General features: G+C 39.3%; 1 protein-coding gene and 1 long non-coding RNA gene across 8 annotated transcripts in view; one reads left to right on the forward strand and one right to left on the reverse strand.

The window, feature by feature from the left end:
• Positions 1-19,700, reverse strand: part of ADAMTSL3 (ADAMTS like 3) — a 408,215-nt gene that overhangs the window by 239,247 nt on the left and 149,268 nt on the right. For all 7 annotated transcript variants that reach the window (XM_059879284.1, XM_059879285.1, XM_024982349.2 and 4 more), the window contains exon 4: positions 15,929-16,056. In XM_059879284.1, coding sequence (XP_059735267.1) covers positions 15,929-16,056 — 128 coding nt within the window. The remainder of the gene's footprint in view (positions 1-15,928; positions 16,057-19,700) is intronic.
• Positions 1,916-7,837, forward strand: LOC132343344 (uncharacterized). The gene is made up of 3 exons (XR_009492120.1): positions 1,916-4,208; positions 4,329-5,085; positions 7,030-7,837. It is a non-coding gene; the product is annotated as an uncharacterized lncRNA (long non-coding RNA).

The following is a 19,700-nucleotide window of genomic DNA, read 5'->3' on the forward strand; positions in this document are numbered from 1 at the left end:
TTTTTTTTTCTTATATTTGGTAAAGAATCTTCCCTACTTTCAAATATGTATTCAAATTGGATGAGCTTAGTTCAGTTCAGTTCAGTCGCTCAGTGTCCGACTCTTCAGGGAGCAAGAAAAAATTTGGAGAATCTCAGGACCAAATGTAAAATTTAAAATATAGGTTAAGATGTGTACATAAACAGACTATAAAATACTGCATAAGTCCTAAAAAAAAAAAAAAAAAAAAAAACTAATTCAAGAATGGTGACTTGAAATACAATAGCAATATTTAGGATAGAACTGTTTTGGGGTCTCTACAATTATTTGTGAAATATTTTAGGTCCAAAAAAATTTCAGAAGGATGCAAACTCATGTCTACAACAGTAAGCTTCATCATTTCTTAAAACTTTTCTTCAGATTTAAGAAACGTGTCATTACAAATTTGGTGGAAGCCCCCTGCCAAACCTCCTCAATCCAATTCCCCTGCCTCCCACCCCTTGGTGAGAAGTAACCAAGTAAATGGCATCATAGTTTACATAACCTTCCACAGCTTGATTTGTCTGAACACTATGTTTCTGAAAATATCCATGTTGATAGATGCAATTCTAACCCATCCATTTTTATGACTGTAATCTAATTTATAAATATAGCTCAAATTCATCAATCCTTTTTATTTATTGATTGATTTTCTTAAAAGTCTATAAAGGTTTATGTTGGTTCTGCAATGACCCCTCTTATACTGTCACCTAGGGTACTACATTTGCAGGCTTCCCTGGTGGCTCAGCAGTAAAGAATACACCTGCAATACAGGAGACATGGGTTCTATCCCTGGGTCAGGAAGATCCCCAAAGGAAATGGAAACCCAGTCCAGTACTCTTGCCTGGGAAATCCCACGGACAGAGGAGCCTGGCAGGCTACAGTCCAAAGAGTCACAACGAGTCGGATACAACTGAGTGACTGAGCAACAACAAAGTGTACATTTGCACTAGTTTCTTAGGATACATACTCTAGTGGGACTGTTCCATTGTGGGCATTTACAGCTTCACTAGTACCAGATAATGACACACTGTCCTTTAAAGTGGGAATACCAATTTTCATTCCCATTAGCAGTGCAGAAAATTCTTGTTTTTACATATCAAGGCCAATACTTGGCATTTTTAAACTGAAAAGTTTCCCAGTCTGAAGAATATGGAATATCTCACTTTGTAGTTTTTGCATTTTTGTTGTTAGTGAGGTTAATATTTTCATGTTTTAGACTATGCAAGTTCCCCTTCTGAGAATTTCCTGTTCATATCCTTTTCCCATTCTTCTAGGTGGCTTTTTTTTATTGTATTTCAATATCTCATACACTAATTCCTTACTGGTTATATTCATTATCAAGATTTTCTTCCACTCTATGCTTTTCTTTCTTTTGTCTTTTTTTGGCCACAACACAGGGCATGCATGCAGGATCCTAGTTCCCTCACCAAGGATCAAACCCATCCCCCTGCAGCAGAAGTGCAGTGTCTTAACCACTGGACCACCAAAGTCCCTATAGTATATATTTTTATGATACAAAGGTGTTTTCTTAGTCTGCTTGAATTTATAAATATTTTCCTTTGTAACTTATGCCCTCTGTGTCTTAGTTAAGGACACAAAGCTCACCCAGAGATCATACAGATATTCTATATATTCTTCTTCTAAATGTTTTCAAGATTCGCTTTTCATAAGCAGATTTTAATCTACCTGGAATTTATTGTTTAATGGATTGAAATTTTCCAATATTTTCCCTTTGGATATTAATAATCATATTTGAACCCCACGTATGGAATATTCATCCTTTCTCCACCAATTTTTAAATTGCCGTATGGCTGATATTCAGAGAAGGCAATGGCACCCCACTCCAGTACTCTTGCCTGGAGAATCCCATGGACGGAGGAGCCTAGAAGGCTGGAGTCCATGGGATCGCTGAGGGTCGGACAACGACTGAGCGACTTCACTTTCACTTTTCACTTTCATGCATTGGAGAAGGAAAGGGCAACGCACTCCAGTGTTCTCGCCTGGAGAATCCCAGGGACGGGGGAGCCTGGTAGGCTGCCGTCTATGGGGTCGCACAGAGTCGGACACGACTGAAGTGACTTAGCAGCAGCATGGTTGACATTTATTCAGTCAACACAGAACACTTCTTGTATTGAGGGATCACAAGGATCCCTCAAATTGTCTTCTATATTCTGTACCTTCTTTCCACCCACCCCACCTCTTCTTTAATACCAGGCAATTACGGATGTGTTCTACATGTCTATAATCTTTGCATTTCAAGAATATTACATACAGTTCCGGCAGGGAGCACGGTGAGAAGCGGATGGCGGCCTTCAACCCTGCGCCCTCCAGGTCCTCTGGCCTCCGGTGGGCAGGTGAATTAGGGGCCCGCAGACCGGAACCTCCTGAGGGCGGGCGAACCGGGGGCCCCTGGGCCGCGAACCCCGGTGGGTAGGTGAACTGGGGGCGCACTCACTGGGACAGCTTGGGCTGTCTTGCGGGGCCCCAGAGCTCTCACCACCGCCACCCACTGGAAGCCACAGCAAACCTCACCCTCACCCTCACCTCACCCTCACCCTCATTGAACAGCGGCCGCTCAGGGCCCGGATCTCGCTGAGCAACCACTGGGTTTCTTGGCCCAAGGCTGCAGGGCTTAGGCCAAGCCGCTGCCAGGCACCCGCACGGATCGGGTACCTGAGGTGACCGCTCACCGCGTGGGGGCTGACAAAGGCTTTAGCGACCCTGAAGGTGGGCGGAGCCGCAGTGGGTGACGGGTAGAAATTAACGGTTCTGCAGTTGGTGATTCTACCAAGACCTTGACGTCGAAAGATACTAACAGAAATGATGGAATAACTTACCCCATGCAGCCAATAGTTACTGCCCATCGCCCTTTGGGAAGATTTACTGTCCATTTATAGAAAGTCTGTGTGTATAATATGAAAAAGCTGCTCTCAACTTCCCCCTCAACCTTTCAAAAGAAAACTGTATCTAGGCCTTCTAGATGTAAAGAGGTTGCTGAAGTATGATAAAGTCAAGTTAGAAAATCACCTATCTTGTAAATGCCCTTTAAAAAAAAAAAAACAAAACAAAACATAGAAAAGACATGTCTTCTGGAAATGACTTTTCTAAATGGAGTTGTTTGACCACCTCTAGAAGAGCAGCAGCAGCAGAAGCGACCTCAGGAGACCCAAAGGCCCACATTTGTTCAGTGGGTTAGAGGACATGGAATGGATGACATTGAGGAAGTAAAGCAGGTTCTAGGGCAGATTGGCCGTCCTTAGAAGACATTTCCATATTATAACCATTTTTTTTGTGTGTGCATTTTATTCCACTACTGTATAAATATGGTTGACAATAAGTACTTTTTGGCAATATCTAGTCTTTCTAAATGTTCTGAAGTCCTGATATATGTTAAAACCAGAAGTAGTAAAAGGACATTTTGTAAACATCTTTATGTTAAAATTCCTTTGAAATACTGTTGGTGGGGGGTCATTGTGGCCAAAGCAACTCTTTGAACATTGAATTGTATCTACGCACTAGTTGAAGGTTGCGGGTGGCAGGGGAAGAAGGAAATGCAAAGAGCTCTGTGCCTGAGTGGTGTTACTGGGGCAAGACTAAGCATTGTGTTTTTTATGTTTGTGCATTTGATTTCATTTTGCTGTGTATATAGTGTATATAAGGGACAAGTGAGTCCTAATTTACAACATTTAGTCTTTCTAGATGTTAAAGAGATTGCTAGTCTAGGACAGAAATAGAGGTAGTAAATTAATACATTTTGTACATTTTGTGTGAAAATTTCCAGGAAAGATTGTCTTCTGAAAAACTGAGCTTTATTGCCCTCTGGGTTGGTGGAGCAGGGAGAGATGGGAAGGGGGTTGGTCTTAGGCCAGAATGCCTGTATTTTGAAGATATTTTCAGATTATAACTGTTTCATGCGTGCAGTTTATTCAAGACTGCTCTGTATATAGTGGACAAATGAAGTTCTTATTTGAAACATCTAGTCCATCTAGATGTTTAGAAGTGCCTGACATAGGTTAAGTGTAGAAGTCATAAAATATCATTTTGTAAATATCTTTTTGCTCAAATTCATAGGAACTATTATTGTCTTTGGAAGTGTTGAAATGTTAAACCACCTCCATGAGCAAGTATACTGTTGTCTGTATTTGTTCTGTGGTTTGGAGGAAGTGGGAGAGAAAGAACTGCAAAAGGTAATATGCTAGTGTGTTCGTACCTGAACATACTCAGACCAAATCATTTTCTGTATGTTATATGCATTTTGTTTGGTGTGTATATAATGGACAAATGAGTCCTAATTTTGCAACATCTAGTTTCCAGATTGAAGGCAGGAGGAGAAGGGGATGACAGAGGATGAGATGGTTGGATGGCATCACCGACTGAATGGACATGAGTTTGAGCACACTCCAGGAGGTGGTGAAGGACAGGGAAGCCTGGCATGCTGCAGTCTATGGGGTCACAAAGAGTCGGACACTACTGGGCAACTAAACAATAACAAAGCCGCTTTTGAAAACATCTTTTTATTAACATTCCTGTGAAATACTGTTGTTTGAGGGGGTGGCCAGACCACCTCTTTGAACACTGCATTGTATTTGTGTACTGGCTGAAGGCTGGGGGTGAATGAGGTTGCCAGTGAATGCCAAATTAGTCAGGAAAAAAGTTAACACATTTTAAGTAAAATTAGCACATTCTGTACACATTGTGTGGAAATTCATAGGCCAGCTTGTCTTCTGTAAATGACTTTTGGATATGAATTTGTTCAGTCGCCTCTAAGCATTACACATGCCTGTACTTGGCCACTGGATTGGTGGTGGAGAGAGGAAGTGAGGGAGGGAATTGTTCAAGCCAAACTGGTCATATTTAGAAGATACCCTAGATGATAAGCACTGTTTCGTGTCTTCTCTTGTGCTTATGCTCAGTCGTGTCCAACTCTTTGTGACAACTTTGGACTATAGCCAGGCTCCTCTGTCCATGGCATTTTTCAGGCAAGAAAACTGGAGTGGGTTCCCTCCAGAGGATCTTCCTGACCCAGGGATCAAACCCACATCTCGTATGTCTCCTAGATTGCAGGTGGGTTCCTTATCTGATGAACTACTGGGGAAGCCCCCAAATAATTATTATTTCTTGTCTTGTTCAAGACTTAGATGGGTGAAAGCTTATTTAGCAGTGCTGTGTACACAGCGGACAAGTATCTAGTCTACTTTTACAAGTATCTAATAAAAGACAATATCTAGTCTTTTAGATATTTAGAAGTGTTTAATGTGTTTAAAAGTAGTAGTAGTAGAATAATGCTTCTTATAAATAGCTTTTAAAAACTGATGGGAAATACTGTCTTTGAAAATGGGATTGTTAAACCTCCTCTCTAAACAGTACACTCTGTGCTTGTCCATTGGGTTGAAGAAGGTAGGAGGGAAGATTGCAAAGATGTTTTGCCAGAGTGTACTAGAAACCTTTCAACTTATCCATTGGTCTATGTGTTACATGTATCTCATTTACCTTTACTTTATATATTATGTATGTACTGGACAGATGGGTCCCAATTTTAAAATAGCTAGTCTCAGATATTAAAGAGGTTGCCAATATATGATAAAGTGAAGTTTCTTAGTCATGTCCGACTCTTTGTGACCCCATGGACTATCCATGGAATTTTCCAGGCCAGAATACTGGAGTGGGTAGCATCTTCCTCCTCCAGGGGATCTTCCCAACCCAGGGATCAAACTCAGGTCTCCCACACTGCAGGAGGATTCTTTACCAGCTGAGCCACAAGGGAAGCCCAATGTATGATTAAAGTGGAGTTAATAAATTAATATGTTTTGTATACTTGGTGTTATAATTCACTGAAAGGCTGTCTTCTGAAAAGGAAATTGTAAATCACATCTAAGTGAAACACGTGAGTGTACTCCGCCCACTGTTGGATAGATGGCAAATAGGAGGAACTGGGAGAAATGAGGGTTCTAGGCTAGAATATTCCTTCATAGAAGACACTTTCGGATATAACCATTGTTACACGTGTGTAGTTTATTCAATACTACTGTGTAGACAGTGGACAAACAAATCCTTATTTGAAACATCTAGGTTTTCTAGATGTATAAAAGTATACAACCTATGTTGAAAGTAGAGTTAAAGTAAGACCTTTTAAGTATTTTTTCTGTTAATTCATAGGAATGGTTGTATTTGGGGAGTGGAATTGTTAAACTTGAGTAAACTCTCCAAGAAAAGTAAGTTCATTGGGTGGTGGGGAAGCAGGGGCAGGGAAGGAAGTACAGAGAGAAGGGTTCTGTATCCATCAGTCTTTAGACAAGTTCAGACTATATAACCATTATTCTCTTTATGCATTTTAGTTAATACTGCAGTGTTTTAATCATAATTTTGCCAATATCTTTATCTAGAGACCTGTTGCCATTTTTGTACTTTCTGAAATTTTTGTTGCTAAGAAAGTCAGGATTACATTTTTTACCTTCCAGATCGAGTTGGTATAGTATATTCTTAGTTATCAAAATACTCATAGCCTTGGGACTTTGAAATGGTAAATATTCATGATGTGTGAAAAACACAATACATAACTGTATGGTCATCCAGGTCATTGCATCTATCAGTGGTTTAATTCTTTTTACTGCTGTGTAGTATTCCATGGTATTGATATACTATAGTTTGTTTACCTATTCACCCACTGAAGGGCATGTGGGTTGTTTCCTTTTTTTTTTTTTTTTGATATTATGAGTAAAAGTTGCTAAAAACATTCAGGTTTCCATGTGAAAACAAGTCTTCATTTCTCTGGGATAAATGCCTAGGTGTACAACTGCTGGGTTGTACAGTAGTTACATGTTTAATTTTTTAAGAAACTGCCTGTGGCCATTCTGTTTTACATTCTCACTCCTAGTATAGGAGTGATCCAGTTTATCTGAATTCTTACCAGTATTTCATTTTGTCAAATTTTTTATTTTTTTAAAAAAGCTATTCTGATACATATGTAATAATGTCTGATTGTGACTTTAATTTGTGTTTCCCTAACAGCTAGAGATATTAAGGCCATTTTCATGTACCTATTTACCACGTGTGTATCCTCTTTCCTGTGGTCATGTATGGATGTGAGAGTTGGACTGTGAAGAAGGCTGAGCACTGAAGAACTGATGTTTTTGAACTGTGGTGTTGGAGAAGACTCTTGAGAGTCCCTTGGACTGAAAGGAGATCCAACCAGTCCATTCTGAAGGAGATCAGCCCTGGGTGTTCATTGGAAGGACTGATGCTAAAGCTGAAACTCCAGTACTTTGGCCACCTCATGCAAAGAGTTGACTCATTGGAAAAGACTCTGATGCTGGCGGGGATTGGGGGCAGGAGGAGAAGGGGACGACAGAGGATGAGATGGCTGGATGGCATCTCTGACTTGATGGACGTGAGTCTGAATGAACTCCGGGAGTTGGTGATGGACAGGGAGGCCTGGCGTGCTATACGATTCATGGGGTCGCAAAGAGTCGGACACGACTGAGCGACTGAACTGAACTGAACTGATCCTCTTTAGTGAAATATCTGTTCAGCTCTTTTGTTTTTTTTCTAATTGGATTCTTTTTTTTTTTTTAATTGTTGACTGTTTTGTTCTTAATATAAATCCTGGTCCTTTATCAGCTACATGGTTTGTAAATATTTTCTCCCATTGATCTAGGTACTAATACTACAGTTTTGGCTTTGTAAGTCTTATATCAGGTGGACTGATTCCTTTTACTCTATTTTTTTCAAAATTGTTTTAAGTATTCTGTGGCTTATACCTTTTGATATAAGTTTTAGAATAATCTTATTTAATTTACAAAAATAAAACTTTGTAAGAATTTTGAGTGAAATAAATCTATAAATCAGCTTTATGCCCTACTTGTCTCCTAGAATATTGAAATCAGAGGATCCTTGAGTGAGAAATCAGAGCAGCACAAATAAAAATACCTAAAAAACATCGTCAGGCAATGAGATAGACCAGCCATATCTCCTTAAAATTAAGCTCACACCTCTTTTCCTTAAATATGAACAAGAGCCAACAAGGATCACCAGAAATCTTAGAAAAGTCTTTATTATGAAATATCATGACATAAACAAGACAGAAAACAGTAATTCAAAAAGAATTGAGACAATGCAAGGGAAACAAAACCACCCCCCCAAACTCTATTTATATGCTGAGAGATAAAAGAGAAGATGTTGCATCTGAAAACCAGGGACAGACTGCTTTAAAAAATAATAAATTAAGGAACAAAAAATATCTCAGAAAAAAAAAAAAGAGAAAGAGGAAAAATGAAACTACCTAGAGAATTGGAATGTAAGTTCAGGTAAATCTCCCAGAAAGTAGGGCAAATGGACAAAGAGAAAAACAGTTAGTCTAATATCTGAATAATACATATTCAACTTCTTAAAAATTATAAATAAAAACTAAAACTTAAAAATATCTTTTTGTTAAAATTGTATAATCTCTAACATAGTTTTCAATATTCTTCACAAAATTACCCATTCTTACCTATCCCCTAGAGCCATACTATAGTCAAGAAGGCTTTTTAAAATCAGTCCAGGATTTATTAATTCATTCATCTATTCATTAATGGAATAAAATATACTAAATTTCCACTACATGCCAGTGGTAATGTGGGGCACAGTACAGAGAGGAAAAATATATCTATACCACCTAAAATTTTGTTTCAATTATTAAAAAAATTTTTAAAACACAATAAAATAGACACTCTGATAAAACTATATTCACAAGATCCTATAGAAGCACAGAAGTACTGCATCTAACCTAGAAAATGGTAGAAACTGCCAACAAATGCTTTAAGGAAGAAATGGAGATTGAAAGGAGTTTCCAAGGTCAACTATGTGTTAACAACCAAAAGGAGAAAAAGGATGCTTCAGGCAGAAAGAAGAGCATTGACAAAAGCAGTGATAGGTGAGCACGGAACCACTGTTTACCCATTCAAGTAACAGTATTTGAGTCCTAATCACATGTTAGATGTTAGACCTTAGAGTGGTAAAGTCAATGTCCCTTCCCTAAAAGGAGTCTTACCTACCAATAATGAGAAACATAAGAGAGGAACATCAAAGTTAGACTCAGATGTCAAGATAGATTTCCTAAATGAAGATGACCATGAAGAATAAGTAAGAATTAGCCAGACATCACACTAAAAGAGACACAAAAGAATACATGACAAGATGTAGATGATTAAGACAATAGATACACAAAGAAGGACCAGGTTTAAAATGAAGGAAAGAATGTAAGGTAACAAATACACCATAGCAGTATTTTCAAACATCATTAGAAAATAAATTAGAAAAAAATTCAAGTAGCAAGGATCTTGAAAATCATTCTCAACCACACAGGAAAATAAACAGATGAAAGTGGCCGGAGTAAAAGTAGATGAACAGAAATAACTAGCATTCATGAAAAAGAGGACAGAACAAAAAGGCAAAAACCAACAGTAAATGATATAATAGAAGAAAATTTTTCCTATAATGAAAAAGGATCTAAATCTGTACAATAAAAATGCTTACCATGTGCCAAGAAAAAATAAGAGACGGATATATAGAAACAACATTGTAAAACTCTTGAGAGAAACAATAAAGCCTTCCATAGGCAGCCAGGCAGAACAAACACGTTATCTACCAAAGAAGAGCAAAAAAAAAAAAAAAGCCAGCCTGAGAGGTCTATGGGCAACACTGTATGCCAAACTTTGTGGATAAAAAACTTCTGAGGCTTGAGAGGGAAAATTCGTGTCTCAGGAATTTCATACCCAAATAAGCCATTCACTGTTTATGTGTGAAGTCAAGAGAGAAACATTTTCAGATACAGAAGGATTCATAAAGTATAAGACCCACAACTTTTTCCTGAAATTAAGAAAGCTATAAAGTCTTACTGCCTGAAGTGTGGTCCACAGACAAGCAGCACTGACATCACCTGGGAATTCATTAGAAATGAAAACTCCTGGGCCCCACTCCAGACCTACTGAATCAAAGTTTATATTTTAACAAGATCCCTAGGTGATTCATATGTGCATTAAAATTCCAGAAGCACAACTCAAAACATATCCTTGCCAACGAAGTGATGATTCAGAAAGAAGAACTGAAAGTACTGACAATGAACATTGAAATAATATATGTACACAAACTCAAGTTTCGATGATGGTTTGAAATATGATTATGAAAGAAAAGATAAAAAGGGGATAAATGCTGCCAATAAATTGAGTATAAGATCCCAAGTTATAATAACAAAATCCCACTGGGTGGAAATGAAGAAGAAAAGCAGAGAACATGCATTGACTTACAAATAAGAAGAGACTAGTATTTTATTACTGGCATTGATAACTATAAAGCAATTATTAAAGTATGATTTTCAAACATCTTAAATTTAATCATCAGAAATATAAAAATAAAATGGCTCAGCAAGTAAAGAATCTGCCTGCAATGCAGGAGACACAAGAGACTTGGGTTCAATCTCTGGGTCAGGAAGATCCCCTGGAGAATGAAATGGCACCCCACTCAAGTATACTTGCCTGAAAAATCCTATGGACAGAGGAGCCTGGTGGGCTACAATCCAATGTGTCACAAAGAATCAGACATGACTGAGAAACTAAGCGTGTGTGTGTGTGTGTGTGTGTGTGTGTGTGTGTGTGTATATATATAATTTTGAAGTTACCAGAGGTAAAGTTCAGCAAAATGAAAGAATGAAAGATTTTAAATAGAGAAGGTCATCCAAGCACATATATTGAACTCTCTCCCTCTCATAAATACCTAGTGAAATAACCAACAAAGCGTATTAATAGGTTAACATCTCTACATCACAGCTAAAAATTCATAGAGGCTATACACAAGCCAGAAATTTCAATATACGTATGAATAAGACTGAATTAAAGGATGGTACACGAATATACTATTCACTTACACAAAAGAGAAGCTTGCAGGAGATGCAAGTTGGATCCCAGGGTCAGAAGATCCCCTGGAGGAGGAAATGGCAACTCACTCCAGTATTCTTGCCTGGAAAATCCCATAGACAGAGAAGCCTACAGTCCAGAGTCATGGGGTCACAATGAGTCAGACAAGACTGAATGACTGAGCATGTGCACACAAGTGCGCGTGCACACGTGTACACACACACACACACACACACACACACACACATATCTCTTCAAACAGTGCTTACACCCTGTGTATTCTCTATCTCACTTTTCCTTTTAGGACTCCAATTATACCTGGTTTAGACCTTTTCATCTTATATCCATACCTTTTCATCCTTATTCTATGTTCATTCATTTTCCCTGTGTAATTTATACACAAATCTACAAATCTATACTCTCTTCTGCTGTTTCTAATCTGCTATTATGGCCATCTATTTAGTTCATGATTTTAGTTATCATTTGCTTCTACTCTCAAATTCCCATATAATTCCATTTTATGGATTCCAGTTCTTTGGTGAAATCCTATATCCTGCCATATATTTTTGTAAATACTTATTACAGGGGTTTTGTTTTTTAATACACAGGTCCTAGGACCTATTTCTAACTCTAGTACCTATTTCTATCATCTGATTTTCCTCTTGTTCTTGTCTCATGGTAAGACTGGTAATGTTTTATTGAATTATTGGCATAATCTATAAAAATTTGTATACTCTCTGGTTGGTGTCATCTTCCTCTAGGATGTATTTTTAAGCTTCTTGGAGGCAGTTGAAACAGCAAAAAATTTCATTATTCAAGTTAGGGTTGAATTAATTAAGACTGGGTTTCAGTCTTTGTAATATCTAGTCTATTTAGGATTAGATTTCCCTTTCTCCTAGGGTATAGCCCTTCAAGGATACAAACTATCACCTGAGGTGTTTACCACAGCTTTGAACTCCAATTTTTATGTTCTAGGACTATGAAACTGCCAGTAAATCTGATCAGTTTCTCAGCTTCTTAGAAGCTGGTTTCTGCTTGACTTCTCTGCCTCTTACTGCTTAAAAACTGGTAAATGCCTGGATAAAAAATATGACTCAGATAAAGTCATTTTCTGCATATCACTGCCTTCAGGGATCTGGCAGTCTCAAGTTCTAAGTCCATGATTATTTTTTACTTCTCAGTTTCTGGTTCCCAGGCTCCCCTGGTGGCTCAGCTGGTTAAGAATCTACCTGCAATGCCAGAGACCTGGGTTTGATCCCTGGGTTGGAAAGATCCCCCAGAGAAGGGAAAGGCTACCCACTCCAGTATTCTTGCCTGGAGTATTTCATGAACTGTATAGTCCATAGAGTTGCAAAGAGCTGGACACGACTGAGCAACTTTCACTTCTGGTTCCCAATTACCCATCATTAGACTGCTAATATCTGTGATAGTTTATTACATCCAAAGCATGATCCAAAGCGAAGTGAGACAAATAAGGACAAAAAAGTAGATTTTTATAAACCTACATGAATTCAATTTAAAGGCAAGTCTTTTAATCTAAGATTATGTCTACTTTTTAATGCTTAAATGCAAAAATTCTGATTGTAATTCTTTCTTGAAAAGCCTGTGATGGTGGACCATAGTTGAATTTTTGGTTTGTTTTTATTTTTGCCTTTATTTGACCAAATAAAATATTGACAACCTGTTTCAGTTCCAAATATGCTTTTTCTTTTTGGACAGCTTCCTAGTGTTTGAAACCCAAAAATCTGAGATTCTTTTCCACAGTCTACTAATCTACCTCCTTCTTCAACACTGGCCCTTTCTGCTTTCTCCCTTATCTACTGTTTTTCAGGAATAAAAGCCTCTTTTCATTTCCTGCTCCAGCAACTTTACATATGCTGGCTCCAGTATCTGGATTTTATGGCCCATTAGTTATGACCATGGAGAAGGAAATGGCAACCCACTCCACTGTTCTTGCCTGGAGAATCCCAGGGACGGGGGAGCCTGATGGGCTGCCATCTACGGGGTTGCACAGAGTTGGACACGACTGAAGCAACTTAGCAGCAGCAGCAGCAGCAGTTATGACCAACCTAAATAGGATATTCAAAAGCAGAGACATTACTTTGCCAACAAAGGTCCATCTAGTCAAGGCTATGGTTTTTCCTGTGGTCATGTATGGATGTGAGAGTTGGACTGTGAAGAAGGCTGAGCGCCGAAGAATTGATGCTTTTGAACTGTGGTGTTGGAGAAGACTCTTGAGAGTCCCTTGGACTGCAAGGAGATCCAACCAGTCCATTCTGAAGGAGATCAGCCCTGGGTGTTCTTTGGAAGGAATGATGCTAAAGCTGAAACTCCAGTACTTTGGCCACCTCATGCAAAGAGTTGACTCATTGGAAAAGACTCTGATGCTGGGAGGGATTGGGGGCAGGAGAAGAAGGGGATGACAGAGGATGAGATGGCTGGATGGCATCACTGACTTGATGGACGTGAGTCTGAATGAACTCCGGGAGTTGGTGATGGACAGGGAGGTCTGGCGTGCAGCGATTCATGGGGTTGCAAAGAGTTGGACACGACTGAGCGACTGAACTGAACTGAACCCTCCACCCTCATATAATTCACTTCCTCTAAGCAGTCGGGTCTCAAAAAGAGACTCTCAGTACAGAGGACTTCCCTGTGTTGGCATTACCTACCCCCTTGACAAAATGTTAATTTCACATAATTTGATTACATACTTGTCTATTGTTTGTCTCTCTAGATTATAAGAACCATGAGGGCAAGTTCTGTGCTAGTTTATTTTTTTAACTTATTCATTTAGCTGTGTTGGGTCTTAGTTGTGGCCTACAGGATCTTCATTGCGCCATGCGGGATCTTTTGTTGCAATGCACAGACTCTCTAGTTGTGGAACTGGCTTTCCGGAGAGAGACCCAGTAGTTGTGGCATGCAGACTTAGTTGCTCCATGGCATGTGGGATCTTAGTTCCCCGACCAGGGATTGAACCCACATCCCCCACACTGCAAGGTGGACTCAACCACTAGACCACCAGGGAAGTCCCTCTGTGTTAGTTTAATTCACAATTGTTAAACTGCCTGCCCACACCAAGGTATAAAAAACATTTTGGAGCTGGAGACTTGGGTAGTATAAGGATTTCTGAAGATTTCTTTGAGAAATCTATGCTGGGAGCCTAATCCTCAGTCTGCTGTAACAGAAAGAGAAGAAACAAGGGCTTCGATCTGCTAACCCCCAGTCAAGAGGAAGAAATTTTGGGAATGCCAGCTGAAGAGTTCAATAGGTGTCCCTTGCAGTTGGTTGGTATCTAATCCACACTTGAGATACATAAGGGCTGAGAGCTCAGCTGCAGTGGACTGTGTAAGCAGAGAAAGTGTTGCTGTATTGGCTCCTAGAACTGGGAAGTGTCTTTAGCAAAGTTGACAGGAAGGTTTCCAATGAACCAGATGTGGGCTGCATGCAAGACAGTCAGTGTGAGTTGTCTTAGGAACAAACATACCAAGACAGCTGCTGAGGGGTGAGTATATATAAATAGGGAGAGGCTGGGACATGTCTAGGTGTCCTAGAATAGGAAAGAGCAGCATTACCAAGTTAGAGGATTGCGAATACCACATCTCAAGTGAACTGCACGCAAAGAATCCCAAGGGATTGGGTGGGGGTGGGGGGAGGAGGAGATAATGTCTCAGAGAAATCCATCAAAGTGCTCACAATAGATAAAAAGTAGCTTTAAATACCTCCTAACCAGATAGCATCAATACCTGCTCCCTAAATTAATGGCAGGAGCTTCCCAGGTGACTCAGTGGTAAAGAATCTTTCTGCCAGTGCAGGAGATGAGGGTTAATAATTGGGCTGGGAAGATGCCCTGAAGGGAATGGCAACCCACTCCAGTATTCTTGCCTGGGAAATCCCAGGACAGAGGAGCCTGTCGGGCTACAGTCCATGGGGTCGCAGAGTCAGACACAACCAAGCAACTGAGCGCACACACACACAAGGTCATGGCAGCACTCTACTCCTCCTCCTTCTCCTCTACTCTTGCCAAAATCTCTTTTTCTGAGTATGTACAGAGAAGGCAGAAAAAGCTGAAGAGTTGCCCTTCCTAACTTGAAGCCCTTCCAGTAGCAGCCAACTACAGTTAGGAGAGAGAAGACACAAATTCACACTGAGATAGACCACTTGGAAAAAATCATATTCTAGGCAAAATCAAAGCACTTTTTAAATACAGTAATAACAATGGAAGCATTTTGGTTGTATGACAACAAGATGAAAATGCCCATTCATGGTCCTTAATATATTCCTCTAATTCTTTTGAACAAATACAAGTACATACTATTTTTATTTTCTAATTTTGCCTTTATCTCTTTTGCCAGTGGATAAGTGGAATTTATGGTGTTTAACTGATCCTTGATTTGAATAAGGACCATTTATACCAGTGATTCAAATGGAACCTTGATCAAAATTTTGAGGTTAAGTAGTCTCATCCCCTTTATTCTTCCTAATTATTGCCTTGGCATTTATCACAGGATATATTTTTTATGAGGGCAGGGCATGAGGGATGATGCCAAGGAAATATAAAATGCTCTAATATATGGGGTTTGGCTTTTATATTCAGTTTTTGGTGATTGGGGAGGTACACACCACTTTTAAAAAGTAAAAGACAAACACAAATAAACCCCACTCTTTTCCTATCTGAAAGTTAAAGTGTCAGTCACTTCCAATTCTTTGGGACCCCACAGACAGTAGCCTGCGAGGCTCCTCTGTCCATGGAATTCTTCAGGCAGGAATACTGGAGCGGGTTGCCATTTCCTATTCCAGGGCATCTTCCTGACCCAGGGATCGAACCCAGGTCTCCTGCATTGCAGGCAGATTCTTTACCGTCTGAGCCACCAGGGAAGCCACTAAATATTTAGACATTGCAGATGTTATACCACCAGCACAGTACTTCCTAAAGCCATGAAGCCAAGTTGTCTTCCCAACACCACCCATCCAAAGGGGCTGACGTCCCACAGAGAAGAGCAGATGAAGCTGCCACTTACCTGCCAGTCAAACATCTCCGCAGAGAATATGAGGCTCCTCCCCCGCAAGTCCTCGAGCAGTCACTCCAGTCTCCCCAGGCGTCCCAGTTGCTATCTTTCTCTTCATCTGAACGAGTGTTTCTTGAGGTCTGGAAAATGGAAAGCACAATAAATTATAGACAAAATGCTAGAGATACCCAAAGGCTTTCCTAGTTTTTGCAGACTCTTAGTCTAAGCTGTTCACAAGCACTAAAGTTGCCTGAAAGTGTTTGCTTCAGAATGGTTACATCAAACACACACAATAGTTAGGGTTTTAAAAAAATATTTATTTATTTACTTGGCTGCACTGGGTCTTAACTGCTGGTACACGGCATCTTCGATCTTCACTGGGGCATGTGGACTCTTAGTTGTGGCATGCAGGACCTAGTTCCCTGACTGGGGATTGAACTGGGGTTCACTGCATTGGGAGCACAGAGTCTTAGCCACTGGGCCACCAGGGGAGTCCCACACATAAGATAGTTTTATATGGAAACTAGAGGCACATGAATACCTTTCCACTTAGGGTTTTATCCAGATGGCTTCCTAGCTCAGTTTTAAATGTGATATTTTATCATTTCAACATTTAAATACATTGGCTAAATATTAAAATAATATTTATTATTATTAATTTGTTTTATAACTTACATAGCAGGGTCCTACCTTGTACCTAAGGCATTCTCACCTCTGTCTGTCATATAGACTGGTGCAAACTTCAAGGAAACCTTTGTGCATGGGGATTTGTGGAACCTCCTGAGAGAGGCTCCACCCCAAGAAGACAAAATAGATAAAGCTTCAGGGTCCAAGAAAATAGAGAAAGTTAAATTATGAATACAGTTGGTTTAATTTGTTTTCTGGATTTGCCACCATTGATTTATATCAATATAGTGTGTGTGTGTGTGTGTGTGTGTTAGTTGCTCAGTCATGTCCAACTCTTTACAACCCCATGGACTGTAGCCCTCCAGTCTCCTTTGTCCATGGGATTCTCCAGGCAAGAATACTGGAATGATTTGCCATTTCCTCCTCTAGGGGATCTCTCTGACCCAGGGATCGAACCTAGGTCTTCTGCATTCAGGCAGATTCTTTACTATCTGAGCCACCAGGGAAGCCCTTATATCAAGATACGTTAGAGAAGAGAGAACTGGGAGAGTTTAAAAAATTTTAAATATATAGATGGATATAGGCTCAATGGTAAGCAATCCATCTGCCAATGCAAAAGATGTAAGAGACATGGGTTCAATCCCTTGGTCAGGAAGATACCCTGGAGAAGGAAACGGCAACCCACTCCAGTATTCTTGCCTGGGAAATCCCATGGACACGGGCACCAGGTGGGCTACAGCCCACGGGGTTGCAAAGAGTCAGATACAACTGAGTGACTGAGCATACATACACACAGAAATGAAAAGAAATGATGTGTATTACTTAAATAAAATTACGAAACTTTACAAAGAGGACTAACGCAGACTCAAAGAAATGGAGAAACATACCATAGTCCTAAATAGCTGGACTCAATACTGCAAAATGTCAATTCTCTCCAAATTCATCTATAAATTTATAACAACTCCAATCAAAATCTCAAAAGGGGGTTTTCTGGACCTTAACAAATGATTCTAAAGTTCAACCAGTGGAGTAAATGTCTACAAGAGCCAAGAAAAAACTGTAAAAGATGGGAAATTAGAAGGATATTGCCTCAATTAAAAGAGTATAGAACTGGCATAGCAATAAGCATTCATATCTATTAAGTTTTCTTAAAAAGCCAGAAACAGACCCAAGTATAAGAACATAGTATAGAACCACAAGTCAGTGTGATGAATGGTTTAAAAGAAAACCATAGATAACTTCTTCACAAGATACACCAAAATTAATTCAGATATATTCCAGGAATCAATATTTTAAATGTGGAAACCATAAAATAGTAAAAAAGTTATAGACTAAAAGTCACACAGACTTGATGTAACAAAGATTGTCCTAGATACATCAACCAAGGTAGAAATCCTAAAGGAAAAGACTAACAGATTTAATTATGTTAAAATGGAAACACACATAGCATTTTCTATCCCACCTATAGATAAAGGGATAAGTATGTGAATATCCAGGTTTTCTAGGTGGCTCAGTGGTGAAGAATTCGCCTTCGAATCCAGGAGACATAAGAGACGCAGGTTCAATCCCTGGCTTAGAAATATCCCCTGGAGTAGGAAATGGCAACTCACTCCAACAGTCTTGCCTGGCAAATCCCACAGACAGAGCCTGGCAGGCTACAGTCCATGCAGTTGCAAAGAGTCAGACATGACTTAGTGACTAAACACCAACAAATGTGAATATCCACACAAAAATGCAGCAATAAAAACACAAGCATATGGGCTGGAAGAAAACCACCAAGATGCCTTTAAGGAGGGAGAGAACAAGACGAGGAGTGAAGGCTGTTGGGGAAACACACAAAAGGAATACCAACGGAACGTTTTATTCTCCTCCCTCTCCCCATAAAAGATCTGACACAAACATGACCAAACATTCAGTTTGATGAAGCCAGGTGGTACTAGAATGGATGTTAGTTTTCTCTGAACTTCTGTGGATTTGACATTTCTTTTTAAAAATTGGGGGTTAAAAGGCAATCATATTGAACATCCATAGAAGTTTGGAGAAAACAAACACCCATTCTAGTACCACCTGGCTTCATCAAATTGAATGTTTGGTCATGGTTGTGTCAGATCTTTTCTGGGAGGGGTGCCCAGAGAAAAGAGTCAGAGATTAATTAAAATGTTAGCAGCCGCTACCTCTAGGTGGAAGGATGCTGAGCAATTTTACTTCTTTTTTATTTGTGTCTCTGCATTTTGTAAAGTTCTTTTGTAAAGCCAACACTTTAATATTTTAATTGAAAACAAGCAAGCAAACAAACAAAACCACATCCTGTTGACATACAGAAAAGCTGAAGTCAGCCAGGACTTCATAGGTGAGTCCTATGTTAGAGGCCAGGAGAGTTTATGCAGGAAACCCTGACATCTAATAAACTGTAGCAAGAGACTCCACTAGATATTACACAGATTTCCTTAAGCCTTTAGGCCAAGTTACCTCATCCAACCAAAAAATAAATAAAAAATTAAGAGCGGGATCTGCAGAAAGGACCTTCAAATGTGAAATGAAGAAATAATGACTCCTAGCAAGGAGGAGGTTTTCCAATAATTTTTACCCACATCTCACTGGTCAGTCGGTTTCCTGGCTTCTTACCAAGTCACCTATTTATAGCACAGTAAGCAGCCCTACTAGAGGCAATATTTCAGCAAAAGTCAAGTGAAAGGAAAGAATAAATATCTGGCAACTGATCAAGTCTGTCATCGGGGATAAGGGCTAATTAAACCCATATTATTTACTGCTCTAATTAGACCACTGTTCAGTTCAATTTTCTACACCAAATGTCACCACACAGAACTGTGTCCTGTCTATAATGTAATATAAAATAAAGTTTTAATTCATAAAAAATACAATAAGCAGTTTAATACATTCATCTGGGCTTTTAGGTTGGTGAGTTCAAATCATTTTAGGTAAACATTTAAAATATACACAGCTGAAATTGATTTTTCATTTTGTCACTTGATATACTGATAGGTTGAATGTGAAAAGTTGAAAAACATCATCATATATATTTTAAAGTGAAAGTTGAGAGTTCATTGCAATATTGTTTTAATTTGTTTTTATTCCCACTGTCCCATCTGTTCAGTTTAGAGTTTCTTTCCATAACTTCTCCACCTATACTTACCAA

Source organism: Bos taurus, chromosome 21, assembly GCF_002263795.3.
Source record: "Bos taurus isolate L1 Dominette 01449 registration number 42190680 breed Hereford chromosome 21, ARS-UCD2.0, whole genome shotgun sequence".
Classification (NCBI taxonomy): domain Eukaryota; kingdom Metazoa; phylum Chordata; class Mammalia; order Artiodactyla; family Bovidae; genus Bos; species Bos taurus.